The 22,820-nt window shown below is 37.3% G+C and overlaps 1 protein-coding gene across 9 annotated transcripts in view; it reads right to left on the reverse strand.

Moving 5' to 3' along the window:
- Window positions 1-6,805, reverse strand: part of GRIA4 (glutamate ionotropic receptor AMPA type subunit 4) — a 357,129-nt gene extending 350,324 nt beyond the window's left edge. For 2 of the 9 annotated variants that reach the window (XM_084783084.1, XM_084783086.1), the window contains exons 1-3: window positions 6,165-6,803; window positions 5,465-5,641; window positions 4,168-4,326 (exon numbers count right to left, since the gene is read on the reverse strand). In XM_084783084.1, the coding sequence (XP_084639210.1) occupies window positions 4,168-4,326; window positions 5,465-5,552 (247 nt within the window). In that variant the 5' untranslated portion in view covers window positions 5,553-5,641; window positions 6,165-6,803. Of the gene's footprint in view, window positions 1-4,167; window positions 4,327-5,464; window positions 5,642-6,164 lie in introns of all 9 variants that reach the window. The other 7 variants (XR_014779500.1, XM_084783081.1, XM_084783080.1 and 4 more) reach the window with 7 other exon arrangements.
- Between the last annotated feature and the right edge of the window lie 16,015 nt (window positions 6,806-22,820).

A 22,820-nucleotide genomic window follows, 5' to 3' on the forward strand; every position in this document is an offset into this window, starting at 1 on the left:
TTATTTTATTTTTCAATAAAAATGTGTTAAAAATAAATAAAAATAAAAAGAGAAAAAAATAAAATCAGATATGTGCTAGTGGATCTTTTTAAATTCAAGGCCCATCTACAGATCAAATTCCAGTATAGCCAAGGCTAGACAGAAAAATACTGGCTTGAAAAAACCAGAAGAGAGAGAGAGAGAGAGAGAGAGAGAGAGAGAGAGAGAGAGAGAGAGAGAGAGAGACTGCTCTAATGCTAGCACTCAGGAAGGCTTAGGCAGAAAGATCATTAGTTATAAGTTAACATGTGCTACAACAACGTTATTCTATATCAAAACCAAACCCACTACTTTCTTCCTTGTTATTATAGTATACTATACAATGATTTTTTTCAATGTTTGTAAGTTCTCCATCATCGTCCAATAAACAATTGAGCATACTGTTTAGGCAGAGAAGCGGAGCAAATCAAGGACACCATAGAGAATACATCAACAAAATACTAAATGGCTGGTCCTCTCCGCAGATTTTGAAAGTAGGAATCACTCTAGTAATGTCTAACTTTCCTTGGAATTTTGGCTATGTATCTGGTTGATCATGTATTTTGCAGTGTCCATCTTAAACTTAAAGCATCATTCCACAAATAGAATGTTGGTAGGTAATACCACAAAAGTTGCCTCATCAAGTGATTTTTTCTAATAGGTAATTTGAATTCATAATGTAATGTCTCAAATATATTTGTATTTTTAAAGGTTTGGTGATAGACAAGTTTAGTATTTTGTTTACTAGTTTTAGCAAAATTTAACAAATCTTATTCTCCAAGCTAAGTATCTGTTAAATAGTGGAAATATATCTGAATTTCCACTTTAGTCTGTTGTAAGCTGTATAGAATATTTTTAAGAACATTATCAATGTTTCATAGAGCCATATTGATATCTATTTGAAATAAATTTTTTAAATATTTTAATTAGGAAAAACTGACCATATTATAATTTATCCCTGACATATTTGTTTTCATCATCTTGTGTACTTTGTATAGATCACAATTATGAAATGTATATATCCAATGAAACTGAATGTTTAGGTAAAAGGGTTACTTATTGCTCATACTTTTTCTTATTGAAATGGTTATAATTTTTATTATCTATACTTCTTTGAATATCTTTTATATTACTGAGTGAAATTTATCCTTCTATCAATATGAATATCTGACAAGGAAAAACAATATTTTAATTTAAACATGTAAAACTTGCTGAAGATAAAATATTATGAGCAATAAAATTAGAAGCAAGCTGGTATTTATACCCACAAAACTGTTCTGTTTGAATTAATCATGTCCAGTTTTACAAGCTGGTGAACTCTATACATATATTGGCTTAGTGATACATAGCCTTTTTTGAGAACTAACTTAATTTTAATCCTGATAACCATCATTAGATTATATCTTTTCAACAGGTAACTGACACACTGTATTCTTGTCTTTTTTTCCCTCTGAGTGTAGTTCCCATAAAAGTAATTAAATATATTACCCTGGGTAATGTCCTTTATTCATACAGAGAAGAGACTGCAAGTTTATAACGTGTCAGTGTGAACACATTACAATTAAAATAGATTAGGTGTAACACATATTATTATTTATATTCATTCTAAAATAACAAGTTTAAAAAATCAGGCTGTGTCACTGCAAAGAAAAAAATCATATTAATTTCCAAAATACTAAATTTCAAGATCTATCTTCATCCTTGTGTACTCAAAAAAATAAAGTTTGATAGATGAGGTTGACTTAAAGTTACTGCTTAGGATTCACCTTTAATTAGAGTGGAGTCACATGTGTATATGCTTTAGGTTAGTTTATCCAACAAGCACCAACGGCCTAACCCATACTTTTCATCTGACTGCTCCTAAATGCAGCTTGGATTTGTCTTAAGGGCATTTGGTATAGTCATTTGTCAAAAATAAATATACTTGTTTTACTAGAAACCATTTTTTCTTACTTACAATTAGCTTTTCACTCTATTTTTAAATACCTACACAGAACCAAATATATACGAATGTGCAAAGCATTAACTTGACAACATTGTGTAAAACTTAGATACAGCTAAAGTTACTTGTTTTATTTCCTCAATCTCTGCATGTTAAAAAAGAACATCCTCTATATTTCATACTTTTAAAATTCTATTATCCATGAAACCAGCTGTTACATTGTCAGTTTACCAATGCTTTGTCACTACCGTTTCATTTCATGCATATTTTATTACATAACTAAAATATTCCTAGTTAAGTTGAGACTGAGCGGGGTTAACTGGTGGTACGGTGGAAGAAAAAAATATCACTTTACAGTTTAAAAAGCTGAATATGATTGTATAACCACTGCAAATCTTAAGATCTTCATTTGTAAAAACAAAACACAGTGAACTACCCCATTTAGGAAATTCATTCAAAATTAAATGATAATATTCAAATGTGGACAAACTGCCCTCAAATATATTTGGACAATAAATTAGGTTCCAAGCCAGTAATGCAGATCTTGACAAAATCTTAGGAGACACTCAAGATAAATACAAACTACAAAATAAATCACAATCATGCCCTAAAAATAATGAGTAGAACTGTGTAAAATGTTGACATCTCATTTAATATTTGGCATATGGAGAAAATAATTCATAACATTTATAAATAACCATCCACATACCTAGGTATAATTTATATGCATTTGTCTTACAATAACACCCTTTTGCTTTAATATTAGTTGATCATCAGGTAAAGCAAACAAGCAGTAACCACTAAGCAGAACTGAGAGTAAGTGTGGGAGTAATAACAAATATTGAAAAACTGTCAAAAGCTTCAACCGCTTCATGAAATTAAGTTCTAAAATGTAGTAGTAAACAGACTTTCATAAAAAAGAAAAAGAGAGGAAAAGATTTATCCTGCTATCTGGTAAGTGAATTAATGACAAATAAATATGAATGTAAACACTTTAGTTCATGACATAGATACCTTTCTTCACTTACAACATTATTTTCTGCTTTACTTCTTTCCTTGTTCAGTTTATTTTCTTGTCCTGACAATTGTTTTTTTAATTCACTTTACATCCTGATCATTGCCCCATTCCCTCACCTCCTCCCAGTCCTCCCCTCCTTCCCTTTACCCCTCTTGCCTTCTCTATTCCTCAGAAAATGGAGCCCCCCCTCCCCATCCACCCCAGCTAATCAATTCCTGACAATTTTTAATAAAAAGATTTTTCTAACTTGGTGCAACAGAAACAAAGCACTCATTTAATGTAGAAACCACTTCTACATGTCTCAGATAATCTAGAAACATTGTTATAATACAGCAGAATATATGCACAGAAAAATGGGAAAACATCTGAAATATGCCCACACTTCAAGAACTGAATGCAAGTCAAGTGCCTTTGATGGATCACATCTTGGTGTTTTACATTAATGCAATTAGTTGGCTTCTTTTTCCACATCAAGTTACATAGAATCTTGATGGGGACTTCTTTATAACTGTTCCCTTGTAGCATTATGTGAGGTCACTCATTTGGTTTCACTGTGTGGGAAATTCAGCTGAGTTGGTTTTAGAATTCAGGTGGATGAGAGACTAATGTGACTGACAACATGGTAAAGCTTCATGGGGTTCCATGCACAGACATCCATTAAGGTAGCAAGAGACTGAGCAGCCTTAAAATGACATCATTGCATCTTATGTAGTGTCTACTGGCAGACTTAAATGTATTTCTCCACATCACCACTCCTCTGGCATCCTCACCATGGCCTTTACTACTGGGAAGATCATGTATCGTCTCTAAAAGGCAGACAGGAGCTTACTCCAGCAAAAATCAAGGAGAAAGCAAAAGGAAAACACTAGACTGAGTACAGTTTTCACTGGCATGTAGCAGACAGGAACAATAGTAAAATGTAATAGTCAGTGGAAACAAAATGAAAAGGCAGACAGGAGGAAAGGAGAAAGGGAGAGAGGGAGGGAGAGAAGCAAAGGAAGGGAAGGAGAAGGAGAGTAGTTGAAAATCTCAGAGACAAAATCTTTTTTTAACTATGATTTTTCTCTAACATCAGGGGACTGTTGGAACCTGGAATTTTTTTTTTCTAGAAAATTCTTAACAAAGAAGGAAATCCCACCAGCTCGTTTCAATTCTCTTCCAATTTGGCTGTAACTTATATTTTACTTACAGGCATTTGTCACAGCAAAACTGTTCGCTGTCTCAATGTTGTCCACATGAGGTACCAAATTGAAAGGAGCTTCAGAGGCATTGGGGCTGGTGTTATGAAGAAAGATTGCCAATCTAAAAGCAGTGTATTCCTGGTCTGTGTTTCGGATGAAGAGACCGCCTATAAAAGACAGTAGGAAACGCACACTCAGTGTTCCGTTTTAAATGTTTCACCCAGCCCCATGACAGCCAAATGTTTCTCCAACCATAAGCACACACAATTAAGGAGCTCTGTTGCCACATCTGAGGGGCTGGCTGCCTTTTGTCCCTGCAATGCACTCTTAATGTTTTAGTCCTCAGTGCAGCTCAGCTTTTTCTTGTTTCAATATGTCATGATCACAGTAACCTGAGACCACTTGCGTGTCTTGCTTTCTTCCATCTGCCTTCTTCAGGATTTTCCCAGCACATCACTACAATAGCCAGTTCAGGATACCTCTCCTCACCAGTGAGGATGCAGATGAACAGAGAGGAGATTTCCATCAAAATACGGGTCGGAGTGAAGGAATGTGAAGGCACACAAGAAAGCAGATTTAGAAAGGAAAGAACTTAGCTTCTCTCCCTGCTTGGGTGTACCTGTCCCAATTAGTTCGGTTCTGTGCACATTACACAAAAAATGATGCAGTGTTTGAGGCAGGGCTGGGCTGGAAAAAATTCAATAGCTGAGTCCCATCAGCAGACAGGAGAGGAAAACGACAAGGACAGTAGTGGAGGAGAGGGTCTCTAGAAACACAGTGGGGGGCCCAAAGAAATCGGAAGAGCAGAAGCTTAAATCAAAAGGAAAATAAAAACAAGGAAGGTTCCTCGAAAGGGGTCTAACTTTTCAATCTGCCAACTGGTAAGGCAACAAGGCAAGAGACGCGAGCAGAAAACGCTTTTCCTCCAGTCTGTTTCTGTAACAGAGAGAATGTTGCAGCTTACAGAATAGTGAGAAGTGGGTTGAAGAACAAAAACAAAAAACAAAATAAAACACGCTATTCCCTCTTGCTCTAGTGAAAAGCATTTAAAGAAATGTGTATAAAATGCAACCAAACTCTACGGAGGTTCATTTATTTATTTTTTTGTTTTCTCTTTGCCTCAACTTCCTCCAATCCTACTTTAATGTGTTGGAGAGCAAGATGGAACTAGAGTTGGAGCTGGGTGTGCTCGCCTGTGTCTATCTGAACTTGCACAGAGAATGTCTATTTGTACAGAAAAGGCGCCTCTGCAACTCATTTAACTCACTTCAGCCACATGCACCTCTCCCCAGCCAGTCTTCTTACCTATTTGAACGCTGCTCGGAAAGGCTCCCATGGCGAGTCCCCAAAATCCAGAAAACAACAAGACAATCTGCCTGCAAATAATCCTCATCTTCTTTGCTCCTCTCCCTGGCGCGCTCTCCTCTCTTTCTCTCACTCTCTTGCTAAAGGCTCTTCAGAGAGGCATTGAAGATGATGGCGCTAAAATTAAAAAAAAAAAAGAAAGAAAGAAAGAAAGAAAAGAAAAGAAAAGAAAAAAGAAAAGGAAGAAAAGGAAAGAAAGAAAAGGAAAGGAAAAGAAAAGGAGAAAGAAAAAATAGAGAAAGAAAGATTTGGGTGCTTTGAGGTTATGACAGCTTCCCCTCAGCAATCCATCGCCAGCTGCCAGATGTTTCCCGCAGTCTCCATAGCCCTGGGGGAGGTTTTCTGTCCTGCTGATAATGTTCATGCAGAAGATGGTGGTGGCGGGTCTAGCTGCTGTTCTGCTCCCAGGGATGAGACATGCGCTCTGTCTGTGTCTCACTTGCGCTCCCCTGTACACAACCACATCGATGCGGGCGCTGCATGCGCTTCGCAGCTCACAGCCGACCCCCGCCCGGGACACAGCATCCATGAGCGCCTCCCGCACCTCTCTACCCAAGCGCGCTCTCCTGACACCCGCGCCTTGTTCCTTGCCCCTTGCCCCACGCTCCGTGCCTGTCCCCTTCCCCCAGCTGGTGCTCACCAGAGCGCCCAGGTCTCCAGGGAGGCTCCCGAGCGAGTCTGCGGACTAGGGTTCTGGCGTCCCCTCTCCAGTCTCTGGTCCCCTTTCTCCTTTCTTCTTGGATTTGCTGAGGGACCGGTTCTGGGGATGGGCGCCCCTCTTCAGCACCACTCTTTTTCTTTTTATGCCCTACAAGGCGCCTTTGGCTTCTTGGTTGAGCTTGGCAGGAAACTAGCCCGGGGGGCCGGGTATGCCAGCCCGGATCCCGGGCTGGGGGGTTGGAGAGGAAGTTAGCACCTCCCCATGGTCTCAGTCCCCTGCCGCATCCTTGCAGGCTCGCGGGAGGACAGGCTGCCCCCCGGCTCACAGCCCTTTCCTCTCAGCCTAGCCCAGCCTAGCCCACTTCTGCCATTGGGCTGCGGGCGTGCACGGGAGCGCGCGCGGGTGCGCGAGGGGGAACTCTAGTCCTTGCTGCATCTGCAGCAAAGATTTCTCACCAGCAAACAGCTCGGGAATCTGCAAAGCCCTTGATGGGAATGAATGCAGAAAAGGTGGTCATCGGAGGAGAGGAGGGAAGAGGGGCACAGGGCAGCCCACGGGGGTGATGAGGATGTGGTCCAGGAGGGCAGAATTGGAGGAGGTAAGGTTGGTGTATAGAGTCAGAGAAGTTTATACATGGTAGAAAAGGGTGTGTGTGTGTGTGTGTGTGTGTGTGTGTGTGTGTGTGTGTGTTAGAGAGAGCGAGAGTGAGTGAGTGTGTGTGTGTGTGAGAGAGAGAGGGGGGGGAGGGAGGGAGAGAGAGAGAAGAGATTAACACAGTAAGTGGTTCCTTCAAGAAACAGGATGAAAATAGATATGAGAACTCAAAGAGACCTCTAATATGCTCATTAAAGGGCACTAGACAGAATTAGGAATGAACACTGAGAAATATAAGTTAAAAAAAGCACTTAAAGGCTGCATTCATTTCTCTTCATGATTCAACCAAAATGATGCTTTCCTGTTAGTGTGCGTGTGTGTGTGTATGTGTGTATGTGTGTGTGTGTGTGCACGTGTGTGTGTGTGTGTGTGTGTGTGTGTGTGTGTTTGTGTGTTCTCCACACATCTGTTTTTAGGGGTGATTGGAAAGCTCACTCTACTTCTCAAAAAAGACTTAATGCCTTTTGCAGATGATGTCACCAGTCAGAGTGCATGGAAGAAAGTGAGAAGGATTTTAGGGTTTTAGGAATATTGTCATGTTGTCTAGAGAACCATGCTTAAAATTTCATTTCATTGGGTGTCATTTTATGAGTAGAGTATGGGACACAGCCAAACGAGGTGACTGCATTAGCTGCAGACAACATGGATGATAGCTTTCTAATGTCCTGTGTATGTTTTGATACCTCCCGACACAAAATGATATATCCTAAGGACAAGTAACAATAAACTGAGTCTTTCCTGGTGTTCCATTAAGGTCAGAGGGAAGCCCAGGAATCCTCAACCATACACAAAACTATAGGCAACTGAGGTAAGTTGGGGATGGGACAGACTGTCTTGCCCAGCAAAGACCACACCAATGGATCGTCCTTGTTAAAACTCCAGAATGCTCTCTTTTCCTAAGTTCTTAGTTTTGCTTTTAAAATCACATCATACTTTTTGCTGTTTTTTTCATCCACATTGCTGTTACATCTCAGCACAGATTGTTATGACAAAAGCAACCAAATTGTGAGTAATTGGATTACACAAATCATACACTGTCATTTTGGTTTATGAGCCTTTGTCTTGCACATCAAGAGGGATTTACGATGTTTTCTTTTTATCTTTTCTGTTTGTGTGAAAACTAAAGCTACAGATAACCGCATTCTGCTTTGGTTAAAGAGATAATAAAATAAGCCACATAAAATTTAAGTTGGGCTTAAATTAAATTAAAATTTCAAAGTATCCTCAGCAGTACAACTCACTTTCTACTAGGGTAACATTTGATCCTTGCTGATGAGCAGAGGAGATTATTGATTTTTATTCTCAAAATTGAAACACTGGTGCTTCCACAAGCTTGAACAGCAGCACTGCTCTGAATGAATGTAGGGCAGGCTTTGTTTTTTTATGAAGCTCTTACTCCTAGACTGGTGTGACTATAGATGCCAGAGCTACAGTAGCCTCACATGGTAATGCTTTCTATTTCCACTTTCCAATTAATTAGCACATCTATTTTACATTAGTGGTCTAAATTCTCCTTCTTATTTGAATATATGCTTGTGATAGGAAGTTGAACAAAAAATAAAAATTCTCCAGTTTTAATAATATATAATGCTTATGAGTCCTTGTTAGTTCCAGGCATTGAGTTGAAGCCTTCCTTGTAGCATTTTATCTATAAAACACTTTAGATAGTATTATATTGGCTATCAGGTTTTAGCTGTAAGAAACTGTGATACCTCTATCAAAACTTATGGAGGAGTAATGGTTGCCTGGCTTCAGATTAAAAAAAAAAAAGGCTTACAGTTTCCTGGCTATGTTAGGACTGACATGTTACCTACATTTTGTGTTTGAAAAAAATGCACTTAAAACTTGCCTACAGTTCTGACAAGGAGTAAGCACTGTTTGCTATTAAAGTCTCCCTGAAAAAATGTAACCAAGTCTTTGAAAAAAAGCCCTAAAGTGACAGTGAGCAGTTCATTATTTGGAGGTAGTTCAAACTAAGTTCACAGAGAAAAAAAAACATTTAAGAGAAAGTGCTGGAAGTGAGGCAATAAACTTGGTGGTTGTAGATTGTCTTTCTTGGCTGTTTTGTCTGTGTGTAATAGATAGGGAAGTATAGAACAATTGGAAGCAAACTAATAAAGATGATACTCTTCCTTTAGACTAAAAATATTTATATCTACGTGGTAAAGTTACATAATGAGGCTGGGGCACCAAAAATATATTAGAAACCATTGATAATGTAGATGAGGATCTACTGCTTGTTTAAAACAAATAACATTTAACATTTGTTCATTGATTTTCTATACCTAAAAATATACTACCCAGATAAGAAATATTTGAGACCCTATTGCTCTCAACAAAACATAAAAGAACTTATAAGCCCATTGATAAGAGGGTATTGGTGATGGCTAGGGATCCTGTCAGTGTGGCAGGGTCTCGAATCACCTGGGTGAATGGTCTCTGGGCATGCTTGTGAGAGATTATCTGAATTATATTAATTGATGTGGAACAACTCATCTACATTTTGGGCAGGACTTTTCCCTGTGCAAAGATACTAGGGTGCACAAATGGAGACATGACAGTGTGAAGCAATGTGTATGCATTTATCTCTCTCAATATCTCAGTCTCTGGATTTGTAGATGTAGCATGAGCAGATGCATCTAGCTTCTACTGCTTTGACTTGCATGCCAAATGACTATACCTTTAACTGTGATCCAAATAAACACTTTCTCCCTTAAGTTGTTTTTGTTGAATCTTTTGTCATATAAACAGGAATATAAAATAAGAAAATATTTTATTAGGACATGGTATATCTGTTGGTATAGTGGTATACCCTGAGTTATACAAGGATAGACCACGGAATGATCAGTTTTGGACACTGTTAGCTGGTGATATTACTCTCTTTCATTTTATAAATAAAAAAAATAAAAATAACCATATTTATTGTCACTACAAGATACTCCAGAGTCATATATTACTAGCCCTGGAAATGTTATAATTATTTTCTGCCAGAATTCCTGTTTTTTTTTCTGGCAGAAAATAATGTGTGTGTGTGTGTGTGTGTGTGTGTGTTAATATTTAGACCTAGTAGTGGATGTGAGTACACACACTCACTTTCTTCCACTGATTTACTCATAGCATTTGTTTGTGTATGTAGAAAATGATCTATATATCTATTGGCTTGTATAGATATAACACACTTATAACTCTCTTTTATCTTCATGTGATTTAAGCTAAAGGTGTTGAAAGTGAATGCCAGTACTGCAAATACTCATTATCTGTCACTCACTATTATTTCCAAAATCTAGAAAAATGTTTATTTATGGTAGTAAACATAAATTTAATGTCCCTAAGGAAAATAATCCTGAAAAACAGGTTTGTTTTTGGTTTTTTTCAACTTCTGATTTTTTACAGTAACTTATCCATCATCTTGGAAAACGTTGACTTTCATAGCTGTGTGGATGTATGTATTGTTTATTATATTCCATTCTGTAAGTGAGAATTACATATTCCAGATGAATAGCAACAACTTAATAAACTTACTTGTGTATTTATGTTTTCTCCTACTGTGCTAATACTTCTTAATTTTCATCAACTACTTTGATACTACTCTCAAGCAAAAGGAGCTATATCCTACCACCTCCTAAAGTACAGCGTTTTACATTTTTATCTGGATGTCACCCTTCCTTGAAATCATCACAGTAATCTTGGCTTATAGCAGTAGCTTTACTAATTTTTTTGTCAATATCTACCTTACATGATCTCTTTGTGAAACTGATTGACATTGTGTGCAAATTTCATGCCAATAAGTTATCTGTTTTCCTGGACACAGAATCTTTATAACACACACACACACACACACACACACACACACACACACACACACACACACACACACACAGATTACGTTTTTGGTTTTGCTGTTCTGTCATGGACAGTCTCAGTCAGGTATAGGTCCTTGGGAATGAGAGAACTCAAAGCATCAGTGGGCAAGCCGGGCGTGGTGGTGAATGCCTTTAATCCCAGCACTCGGGAGGCAGAGGCAGGTGGATTGATGTGAGTTTGAGGCCAGCCTGGTCTACAAAGCAAGTCCAGGACAGCCAAGGCTACACAGAGAAACCCTGTCTTGAAAAAACAACAACAAACAACAAATACAACAAAACAAACAAAACAAGAAAACCATCAGTGGACAAAGATAGGTTAGTGACAAACAGAGACAAACCAGGGGTAGTGTTTGAATCTGAGTATATTTTGCAGACTAGCAAGCCAAGTTTTTATACATTTTTGAAACGAACCATTTCTGTGGTTACATTTTTTATACAATTCAAAATACATGATGCAGAGTAATAATGTCATTAATCTTGAATAATCATTTATAAGTCATTAGATTGGTATCAGTGAGTGTGCTTTCTTTATCAAAGGTCAACGCTCTCTCATTATGTCAAACATCTGTGAGTCAAGACAGTTTTATTTTTTTCTTAGCTCTTCTGTCACTATCTGGAGATTTCTCATACACTTTATTTGTAAGTCATAATATAAACTATGATTAATTCTTAGCCATGTTTTTATAAACAAGTGGAATGGAACTTGGTGGTAAAACTGCCTGAATGACCCTTGACTGCAGTCTCAAGTTAGGGTGTCTCCTAGTAACACAGTTACATTTGAAAAGTTCTGATAAGAAAATAAAACCAAAGGCAAAATATTCTAAAACAAGAAGGCTGTAATCAGTTAGTCCTGGCAGGAACATCAGACCCATTCTAGGAGGCTCTCCCTTGGGTAGGGGTTCTGTAGTAACGTTTGCCACACAGACTTCAGTGAGGGGTCGTGACCCTGTTCTAGTTCCTCTCCAGAGCCATTGTAACTGAAGGAGGCCATGGGATAAAACCTGGCAGTCTTTCTCTTGATGGCTTATTCATTCACTATGCTTTTTAGATTATCTTCTTTGATTCATGCATGAGAAAATGGAAAGTTTTATTAGGAAAGATTTTTCTAACACTGAAAGAATTGCAAACTTAGGTACATGTGTAAAAATAAATACACATGGCTATACACAGAGAGTAATGCCAAAAGCACATTCAATATTTTTCTTTTATGGCTTTTATATTATTTTATTTTCTGGTTTAAAAAATTAATTTATTACAATTTATTCATATTACATCCCAATTGTCATCCCTTTGTTTTTACTACCTTATTCCCAACCTTGCTCCCTTTTCTGCCCTATTCCCCTCCCTGAGACCTCTGACTGAAGGGGCCTGCCTTTCCCACCTTCTAACACAGCCTATCACATCCCTGTTCCTAACCTAGGATAGTATAGGAATGGCCAAGTTAATATTTGAACTTGATTCTAGAATTCTGCAGAATTTTCATTGGTTAAAGAATGGAGGACACTTTAGACAGAAGAAGATGAGTTGAGATTCAAAGCGGAAATCACAACCTTTAATAAAACAAAGCTTTAAAAAGTACAAATGGGTGCATGGGAGGTCATAGAGGGAGAAAATAGAAAGAGAAAATGATAAAATTATAAAAAATAAAGAACACAATTTAAAGATTGCGATATAATTTGGCAGGTGGCATAAGATAGAGAACTGAGCTACAACCTTTGCTAATAGTATGAATAGTTAATAATGTTTTTCTAAGATGCAACAGCCATTTTTTCTTAGTTCACATTTAGATAGTTGATAGGGGCATCTTGAAATTATTAATTTCACTAAACACACATTCCATGCTGTTTAAATTTAGTTTCAGTATAGAAAATACAGTGGTGGTTATTATAACTGTGGTACAGAAATTTAGATTTTTTTAAAAACAGTTCTTCCACGTAAGAAGTGTTTCAGTTTCCTTTCTGTTGCTGTGATAAAACATTCATAACAAAAGCAAGCTTAAGCTTAAAGCTCCAGGACCGAGTCCATTATCGAGACAAAGCAGGGCAGGAACATGAAGGCAGGTTTGCTCTCTGCTCCACACTGAGTGACATCTAATGGAGGGGCTCACCAAGTACATCAGGAATATGGCTTTGCTACTTGCTGTCTAGCTTTCAGGCCTAGCTTTTCAGATAGCATTTTTAGAAAATGCAGGACCGCTTCCCCAGGGACTGGTATTGCCCACAGTGGTCTGGGCCTCCTCCATCAGTAAGAGAATCGACCTCTGACAAGTTCATGGACCAATCTGACCTAGACAATCCTCATTTGAGACTCCCTTCTAAGAAGACTCTAGCCTGTAACAGTTGAGAGGTAAAAGTAACCCGTTGCCAAGCTGACACACAAACATGTCACTTTAAACCATAACTTTTCACTTCTTCCCCAAAGCATGTCCATAGGCCAAATTGAGATCCCCTTCTCAGAAAACTCTAAGCTATGCTAACAGTAAAAGTCAATCAGGAAAGACAGCAAGCTGTTTTAGAAATGATTAAGTAAAAGTTTATTGAGGTTAAGTAGCTAGCCAAACACATAGGTATCAAAAGTATGGCAGGCTGGGCTGGATCTCAGTGACAGTTTTCCCACCTTACATGAGGCTCTGTGTTTAATCTCTAGAGAGCTTGCCTAGCCTATATGAGGCTCTATGTTTGATGACTAGCAGTGAAAAAGAAAAGGAGAAATGCAAGAAAAGGAAAGAAATGGAAACCAAAGAGATAAATATAAAAAAATGAAAATGTTTCTATGTTATATTCCATGATATATACATGAGTGTGTGTATGTGTGTGTAGGTGTGTGTGTGTGTGTGTGTGTGTGTGTGTGTGTGTGTGTGTGTATAAAGTCAAATACATTCCTCATCCAAATTATATATTTTTTTTAGTTCTGATTTAAATGGGAACTTAAATAATCAAGATACATATGTTTGTTTATGACAGTTTTAACAAATGGAAATATTTGCTCTATTGCCCGGGAGAAAATATATAGAAAGAAAAATAAAAATAGATTCAGAACTTATCTAACCATCCAAACTTGGTTTTAGTACATGTTTTCAATGGTACCAAGTAATCATTGTTAATCTTATGCAGCCTAAGTTGTTGGATTCCAGTCTTATCCTTCCACTGTTCGCTGTTCTTATCCCTTTTCTCCCTTCCCTTTTTAGCACCTAAGAAGATTGAACCATATGTATTTAGTCACACTGTATCCAACTGCCTTCTCTTGAAACTATCCTTGGCTCTGACTGAATGCAATTTGAATAGCCTTTTTAGGTACAATAATGCCTCAGAGCAGTAATTGCTTTAGTCTCAAGATGGTTCTGCCTGCAAAGTCATCAGCCTTCCTGGCATCTGTGATGTGTGTTTTCCATTCACACTTCTCATCCATTGCATATATTATACACACCATGGATGAAAGTGCTCAATAACTACTATCTACAGATACATAATTCAAATAGATTTTGTATTCAATATATTTAATTTACTATAAAAATAAGAAAGCTAGTGCTACCTAGAACACATGATTGCATGGATAATAAAACCCTACATATAGAACTTGATACATAGCAAAACACATATTATTAGTAATTATTTGGGGAAGTGCCAATCACAGGTGATTTTCCTTTTCCTTTCCATAATTTTGTCTTAAACTACAGGGTTTAGTAAAGTTTATTGTTCTAATGGTGATTTTCCTATTCACTGTCCTGTTGCTGTGAAGAGACACCATGATCAAGGCAACTCTTAAAATAGAAAATATTTAACTGGGGGATTGCTTTCAGTTTTAAAGAGTTAGTTCATGAACACCATGGTGGGAAGCAGACAGGCATGGTGCTAGAGCAGTATATGGGAGCTTTATATCCTGATGTGCAGGAAGCAGGCAGCAGGCAGAGAGAGGGACAGACTGGGCCTGGGCTTTTGAAATATGAAAGCCCATTCCTGGTGACATACTTCCTCCAACAAGTCCACGACTCCTAATCCTCCAATCATTAAACAGTCCCACTCCCTGGTGACCAGGTATTGACATATCTGAGCCTTTGGGGGCCATTCTCATTCAAACCATCACATGATGGGTGTTTTCATGGCTTTATGAAGGTTTTAAAATCATCACAGTAATATATTATTATATAAATTTTAAAATCTGGTAAAGTTTAATCTGTTACATATGAATAAATCTTTTGTGGGTGGTTATATAGAGACAGGGATTGTTTTGTTCAAATAGTAAAATGGTACAGAGGCAGTCTTTTAATAAAGTTTTCATGAGTGAAGTTAAGCTACCACCACAGAAAACAAAAATGCCACACACAAATGAAGAGTATATATCATAACAAATATATAGGTTCAGGCATTTCATTATGTAGTGGGTAACTACAGGAAAGAAGATGTACAAAAGCATACATGTCAATATGCTTCTAGAAGGAAGCATTGAAGTGGGTACATGGTCTTCATTAGATGTGTAGTTTAAATTAGGTAAGTACAACCTCAGGAAAGAAATGCAGAAAGAGACAGAAGAGAGAGAGAGAGAGAGAGAGAGAGAGAGAGAGAGAGAGAGAGAGAGAGAGAGAGAGAGAGAGTGAGTGAATCAGATGGGCAGAGAAATATGAGTATAAGCCAAGTGATGAAAGAAGATGGGTTCTATTATTTATTTATTTATTCATTGGTTTGTCAAGACAGTCTCTCTGTGTGAGCCTATTATTTTCTTCATTATTAATATATTTATATATTTATTCATTTCACATCCTGGTCACAGCCCCTTCCCTCCTCTCCTCCCAGTCCTACCTTCCCTTCCTTCTTCTCCTTCTCTATTCCTCAGAAAAAGGGAATCCCCGACCCCCATCCACCTATGCCAGCTCATCAGGTCATATCCGAACTGAGCTAATCTCCTCCCTTGTGGCCTGGCAAGGCAGTCCTGTCAGGGGGAAGTGACAAAAAAAAAAAAAAAAAAAAGCAGACAACACAGTCCATGTAAGAGAAAGCACCCACTCCCCTTACTAGTGGACCTACATGAAGCCTGAGCTGCCCATCAGCTACATGCACATAGAGGACCTAGGTCCAGTCCGTGCATGGTCCTTGGCTAGTGCTTCTGACTCCACAGGCCCATCTGGGCCTTGATCAGTTTTCTCTGTTGGTCTTCTTGTGGATCTTTTGTCACCTCTACATCCTTTTATCTTTACCTCCACTTTCCCACTAGATTTCCTATGTTTCTGTACTTTCAAGTAGTAGACTACGTGTGTTTGAATATAGTTTGTTATTCTAGATATCCAGAGTGAGCTGGTCCTGGGTGTGGTGGAGCACACATCAAGTCTCAGTGCTATGAAAAGGAGAGACGAAGGTCATAAATCTACCACCCAAATGGGGTACATGGTGAGATCACATCTCACAAATACAAACAAAACTTCAAACACAATGGCAACAACAAAGTAAACACAACAAGAGTGAGATAGAACTGGAGTGAGGTGCAGTACAGGCAAGGGAACAAGGCACAAGGCACCATGATGTCGTTTCTATTGCCCGTCACACTTTAACCTTGCATAGACGTGACAGTGATGTCTATTTTAGTTTTATTGCACTTTGTTAGCAAAATGAAAATTCTTATCTAGAGCAATGCATAAGTACTCATGCTTACAAATTCCATATAGTCTCTTAAATATATTAGTATAGTTGGACATAGTACCATGGAGATATTAAATCAAAAGGTTGAAATAAAAACACTATAACTTTATTTTGTTTTTAGAAATTAAAATTCATTTATTATTTTATTTAAAATATTATTGTTGGTTCTACAAGGTATTGCAGTGGATAAAGACACTTTTAGATTCTAGTTTGAAACCTGATAATGTATGGTAAAAATGGACTGCCCAAAGCTATCTCCTGACATGCACGTGAGCTCTATGATAGGGTGTGTGTGTGTATAGACACACATACACAATCACACATGATCATGTGGACAAAAATAATAAATAAGAATAAAATGTTTAAAAATTGTGTTATTTAATAATCTTATTTTATACTTTGTTAATAAAATCTAATAACATAAACTTTGATATATTTTCTATTCATTGATATTTGATGAAAGAGGAATGCAGGCAAATGTGTTTTATTTTTGTCTTTCTTTCTTTCTTTCTTTCTTTCTTTCTTTCTTTCTTTCTTTCTTTCCTCTTCTGTTGAGACAGGATTGGAATTCACTATGTGTCCAAGCTTAGCTTTGAACTCTACGTAATCTTCCAGTCTCAACCCCATACACCCGGTTAAGTGGTGAGAGCTGAGATGGCATCTGTGAGGCACTGTGCCTGGATTGATATTTTGTATATTTACATATATTTGAATATATATTATATATATATGTATATATCATGTCTAGTTTTAATTTGCTTCATTATTGGTTTTAATTACCATTAAAATTCACTAAAAGTTTTCTGTATTGTGTTTATCCAATCACCTTGATCCTTTAGTTATTCAATGCCTATTAAATTGCTATTCAGTTGTTCTTACACTGCCGTGAGAATTTCTTGCCTTAATTTTAGGTTAAAAATATGATATTTTGAATATAATTTGCTTTCATTTCTGAATTGTATGGCTCCATTTTATATAAGATGTGTTCTTCAGTGACAAAACCATATAATGATTGACAAATCACAAGAACTAATCTTCATAATGATTTTTTATATATCAAGAGCAGATTTTAAAAAAATGTGTCTAAGAATAACATGTTGCCTACAGAAGGCTAGAAAGATGGAATAGCAATTAAAGAGGGTGTCATTTTCAGGGAATGAGTTTAGTTCTCAGCTCCCAAGTCAGGGGACTCAAAATGGCATATTCCCACCCCAGGGGAATCTGATGTGCTTTCTTGCCTCTATGAGTAGTGCAGTCATGTGCCCTGATGTCCCACAGAGATCTACATATATACATAAATAAAAATATATCTTTAAAAATGTTACATATAGTTTAAAGTAATGAAACACCCAAATGCCTACTACAAAATGAGCTTAAAAACTAAAATTATTTTCAAATTACTTTATATTTTCTGACATATTGGCATATTTAAAATATTGTATTTTACCTGCTAACTACTTTAAGTAATTTGCCTTAGGAAAATAAAAATATTCTATGTTGGGCATAAAATTTATATAGCTTTTCTAATCAATGTATTTGGATCAGATTAGAATTAAAGTCTTTTTTGTAAAAAAAAAAAAATTACTTGATCTCTATTGCATTTTTGGAACCCAATTGATCCTTTCCAGTGACAAACTTTCTTCATATGCCCTCATTAAAAAGTGTCACTCATTTACATGAAGTTTTAAAATAATTTATCTTCCTTAGTTGACATCTTTAAAGTATTACAAGAGTAAATATGTATTTTGGATTTAATAAGTTTTTCTCTCTGTTTTTCTTTAAAGATATGTACTTACATATATGTATATCCATGTGAGTACTTTTCACACATGTTCAGGTGCTTGAGTAGGTCACACAAGAATGGCATATCCCCATGGACCTGGAGTTAAATCAGCCCACATCAATCCTGTTGACATTAATTCTGGGAACCCACTTGCTTTCCTCTGGAAAAACAGGAAGCCTGTTAACTACTAAGCCAAAACACAGTCTTTCATATTTTGTATAAACATTAAATGATACTTGATTTACAAGATTCACAGTTATTCTTGGGAAGTCATCTACAACCTAAGAAGCTGGTGTGAAGGATGGCAGCTGCACATGAACAATGTTCTCCATGTATGGGAAGCTAAAATTTAGGGGCTGCTATCTGAATAGATACTAGGGAAGCCTAGCTGGACAACATATATGGTACAGTTGGCTGCATAAGGAGACAGGCACATTCCAGTTCATTTTTGTTGTCTTTAGTACCACATAATGCAATGAATATTTTATTCATTTTTTTCGCAGAACAATAACAACAAAAGTACTATAGCTTGCTCACATCTTACTGATAAAAGTTGGAGGCAACTCTAACAGAGCCGACAGAGAAATGGACAGAAAGAGTCTTGAAAGTCAATTTCCTACCAGTCATCAGAAGGACAGAGGGCAGTGTTTTATGAGAAATATTAAAAATAGTGACATTAATTTTTAAGACCTTAAGGTAAAAGGAACAATAGCTATGCATATGCAATGCACAATCATTAACACATTACAAACAACAGCAGCAGCAACAGCAGCAGAAGCAGCAGGAGCAGCAGCAAAGCAGAGAACATAGTAGTGAGCATAATAGAGGTACACAAAATTATTTCTCTGAATATTCATGCATAAGAAACTAACAGATTCAATGATGGCCCTATGAGTAATACACCCTCCATAATGCTCTGCTTTTATTATGTAACGGAAGAGTTAACTGATAGTTTATATGCTTAGAGGGTGAAAGAGTTATTAGTATGCCACCAGTTAAGATCAGTGTTATATTTTAATGCCATGCTATCACAAATGGCATTAGCCTAAAAAACATTGCAATATAAAAATGATTTAAAGTAATTAACTAAATGACAGGCTCCATGCTGTTGATGTATGCCATTCCAACTTAAAATCTGACACCTCTACATGAACATGAAGATCCATTCACTGAACCATTACAGTCCTACGGTGACCACAGCTCAACCACTGGGGAGATAAATGCTCTTCTATTGTTCAAGAGTTGTATGGATACCACATGAGGCATATAACAATTAAGAAGTAAATAAATCTAAGGCATAGGATGGAGAACACTGGGCATCAGTGATGAAAATCATAGCTGTCAGTAAGGCTGATAATTAAAACCTCTTCATTTTACTTCAGCTTGATTATCTATTTTCTTGAAGTGATATCTGTTAATTTCTCCTCAGAAACTTTTAAGTCACCAACTACTTCTTGTAAATCTTTGCTATTTTATTTAATTCATGACACACACACACACACACACACACACACACACACACACACACTAAATATCTGATTTAGATAGCTAAACTAATTTCTCTAAAACAAGGAAAACTGGATCAATACCCAAACAGTGGTGGAATTACATGGGTGTATTGGTTTAGCTGCCTGGAATGATGATGTGCTGAAATTTTATGGTTTAAATGGAAAGGAGTGGCCTGCATCATACAATTTTTACAAAGGTGTGCCTCTCACTTTTTAATATGATCTTATTGCTTCCTTATCTTTATTTACTTACAATTCTTGTGATTGCTAAGGTTAAGATAGTCTATGGTCACTATTTTAAATTTTTATAGTTTTTCCCCCCTATGTGTTAGCATTGCTATACTCTAGGAGCTTGTGAGAGGAATCCTGTAGAGAAGGAGCTAGGGGTGGGAGAACACCTAGAGGCCATCTGAATATGCTAACTTACACACTATTCCTTTCTGTTTATTCAATTGCATTTTCAGAATTCTATATTGTGGTCTTTTCTCTATTCTTTTATTAGAAATAGGTATTTTTCATAGAATATGTTCTGATCATGGTTTGTCTTCCCCACTTCCTCTGAGATTACTTCCACCTTCCCTTCCACAAGATTTCATGCTCTTTCTGTCTCTCATTTTAAAAGAAACAGGCATCAAAATTATGATAATAGCAGAAATAGAATAGACAGAAGAAGTGCTTGAAGAGAAGGACCAAGATTGGAGTGCTGAATATCTGAGGTGGGAAAGGCGGGGGCAGAGGTTGGCAGAAGTAGGACAGAGACCGTGCAGAAGGAAGAGTCACTTTGACCAGGGACATCTCTGAGATAGGCTGGAGACCTACAACAGGGTAGACCCCTAGTAGAATATGGAGGTGACTCTATCTGAGACCCATTACTAATGGAGGACATGAATAATGAAGAGGCTATGCTCTAACTAAATACAACTCCTAGTAGAAGGAAGGAAACATCAACTCACCCACCAAAACTTCAAGCCAAGGCTTTTGCGTTGCTATGGCTTTCAGTGGTTTATATCACTTGGCTGATCTTTGCATTGCAAAGAGAAGTGCTCCAGAGAATTTCTTATGATACTGCTGCCTCTGCTCACTCCTGCTGTTTCTGAAGAGTCTCACTGTTTTTGATGGTTTATACAGACACTCCTGAAACATGTTGCTGGTTCGTGTTTGCTATTGGATTTGACTGCTGGTATCCTGACACTGAAGAGTGGAATCAGCCCAAGGAACTATTTCTAAGAAGCTGAAGTTCCCCCTTCATCCTCCATACCAAGGAGGCTTGTGTCTGGCCTGAGCATCATTCAGCTCAGAGCTCTCTCTGCTGCTGTCTCCTGATCTGCCTGACCAATATGGGACAGAGACAGCAGAGAGCCAGCAGAAGTGAACTGCTTGTGGGATACAACCCACATTTTTCTCCATCCCAAGGAGGCTTGTGTCACCCTGAGCAACATTCAGCTTAGGGCCCTCTCTTATGTGTCACTATCTGCCTGACCCACCTGGGACACAGACAGCAGAAAGCCAGCAGAGCCAGCAGAGGTAAGCTGTTTTCAGGACAGTGTGGGACAAGGCCAGCAGAGGGACTACCATAACTCCTAACATTAGATGCAACAAGATGGCTAGAGGTCAGCATAAGAACACAAACAACAAAACACAGGGCATATGACACCACCAGAAACCAGCTATCCTACCACAGCAAGATACTATAACACATGAAGCACAAGCAAATGATCATAAATCCAAGGCTATGAAAATGATAGAAGCATTAAAGGAGGAAAATAAATCCCTCAAGGAAATGCAGAAAAATGCAATCAAACAGATGAAGGAATAGTAAAAAAAAACCTCAGCAATGAAGACAGACATCACCTCAGAGTATAGGGATGGAAAAGTGTTTTCCAAGAAAATGGACTCAAGAATCAAGATGGGGTAGCCATTATAGTATCTAATAAAATAGACATTCAACCATAAATAATCAAAAGTGAGTAATAGGGAAGGACAATTGATACTCATTAAAGGAAAAATTCACCAAAATGACATCTCAATTCTGAATATCTATGCTCCAAATGCAAGGGTATCCACATTCATAAAATAAACATTAATAAAGCTTGACTCTCACATTGAACCTCACATATTAAAATTGGGAGACTTCATCACCTTACTTTCACCAATGGACACATTATCAAGAAAGAAATAAAACAGAGATGTGATGAAATAACAGATGTCATGAATCACATAGATTTAAAAGATATCTCCATAACATTTCACAAACACAAAAGAATATACCTTCTTCTTAGCACATCAGGGAAGTTTCTCCAAAATTGATCATATACTCACTCACAGATACAAGAAGATTGAAGTAATTATTGTATCTCATCAGACCACCATGGATTAAAACTGAAGCTCAACAACAATGGAAACAACAAAAAGCATACAAACTCATGGAAAGTTAACAACTCCCTACTCAATGACCACTGGGTCATGGAGGAAATAAAGAAAGATATTAAAGACTTTCTATAACTCAAGGCAATGCTAAAATCCAGCAGTGTAATTCACCATATAAATAAACTGAAAAGAAAAATAAACCCACATGATTCTCTCATTAGATGCAGAAAAATCCTTTGACAAAATCCAAAACCCCTTTAAGATGAATGTCTTAGAGGTCAGGAATAGAAGGCCTATACCTAAACATAATAAAGGCTACGTACAACAAGCTGATAGTCAGCATCAAATTAAATGGAGAGAATCTAAAAGTAATTCCAGTAAAATCAAGGAGAAGACAGAGCTGTATGCTCTCCCTATATCTCTTCAATATGGTACTTGAAGTAGTAGCTTGAGCCATAAGACAGCTAAAGGAGATCACGAAGATACAAATTATAAAGAAAGAAATCAATGTACCACTATTTATAGATTATATGACAGTATACACAAGTGACACCAAAAATTCAACCAGAGAATTTATACAGCTGATTAACACCTTCAGTAAAGTGGTTGAATCCAAGATTAATTTTTAAAAAGTCAGTAGCTCTCCTGTATAAATGTGACAAATGGGCTAAGAAAGAAATTAGGGAAACCATACCCTTCAAAATAGCCACAAATAATATATAGTATCTTAGTGTAACTTTAACCAAGCAAGTAAAAAACTTTTATGACAAAAACCTCAAGTTTCTGAAGAAAGAAAGTAAAGAAGATATCAGAAGATGAAAAGATGTCCC

The sequence above is a fragment of the Acomys minous genome, assembly GCF_964271855.1.
Source record: "Acomys minous genome assembly, chromosome: 5".
In the NCBI taxonomy this organism is placed as follows: domain Eukaryota; kingdom Metazoa; phylum Chordata; class Mammalia; order Rodentia; family Muridae; genus Acomys; species Acomys minous.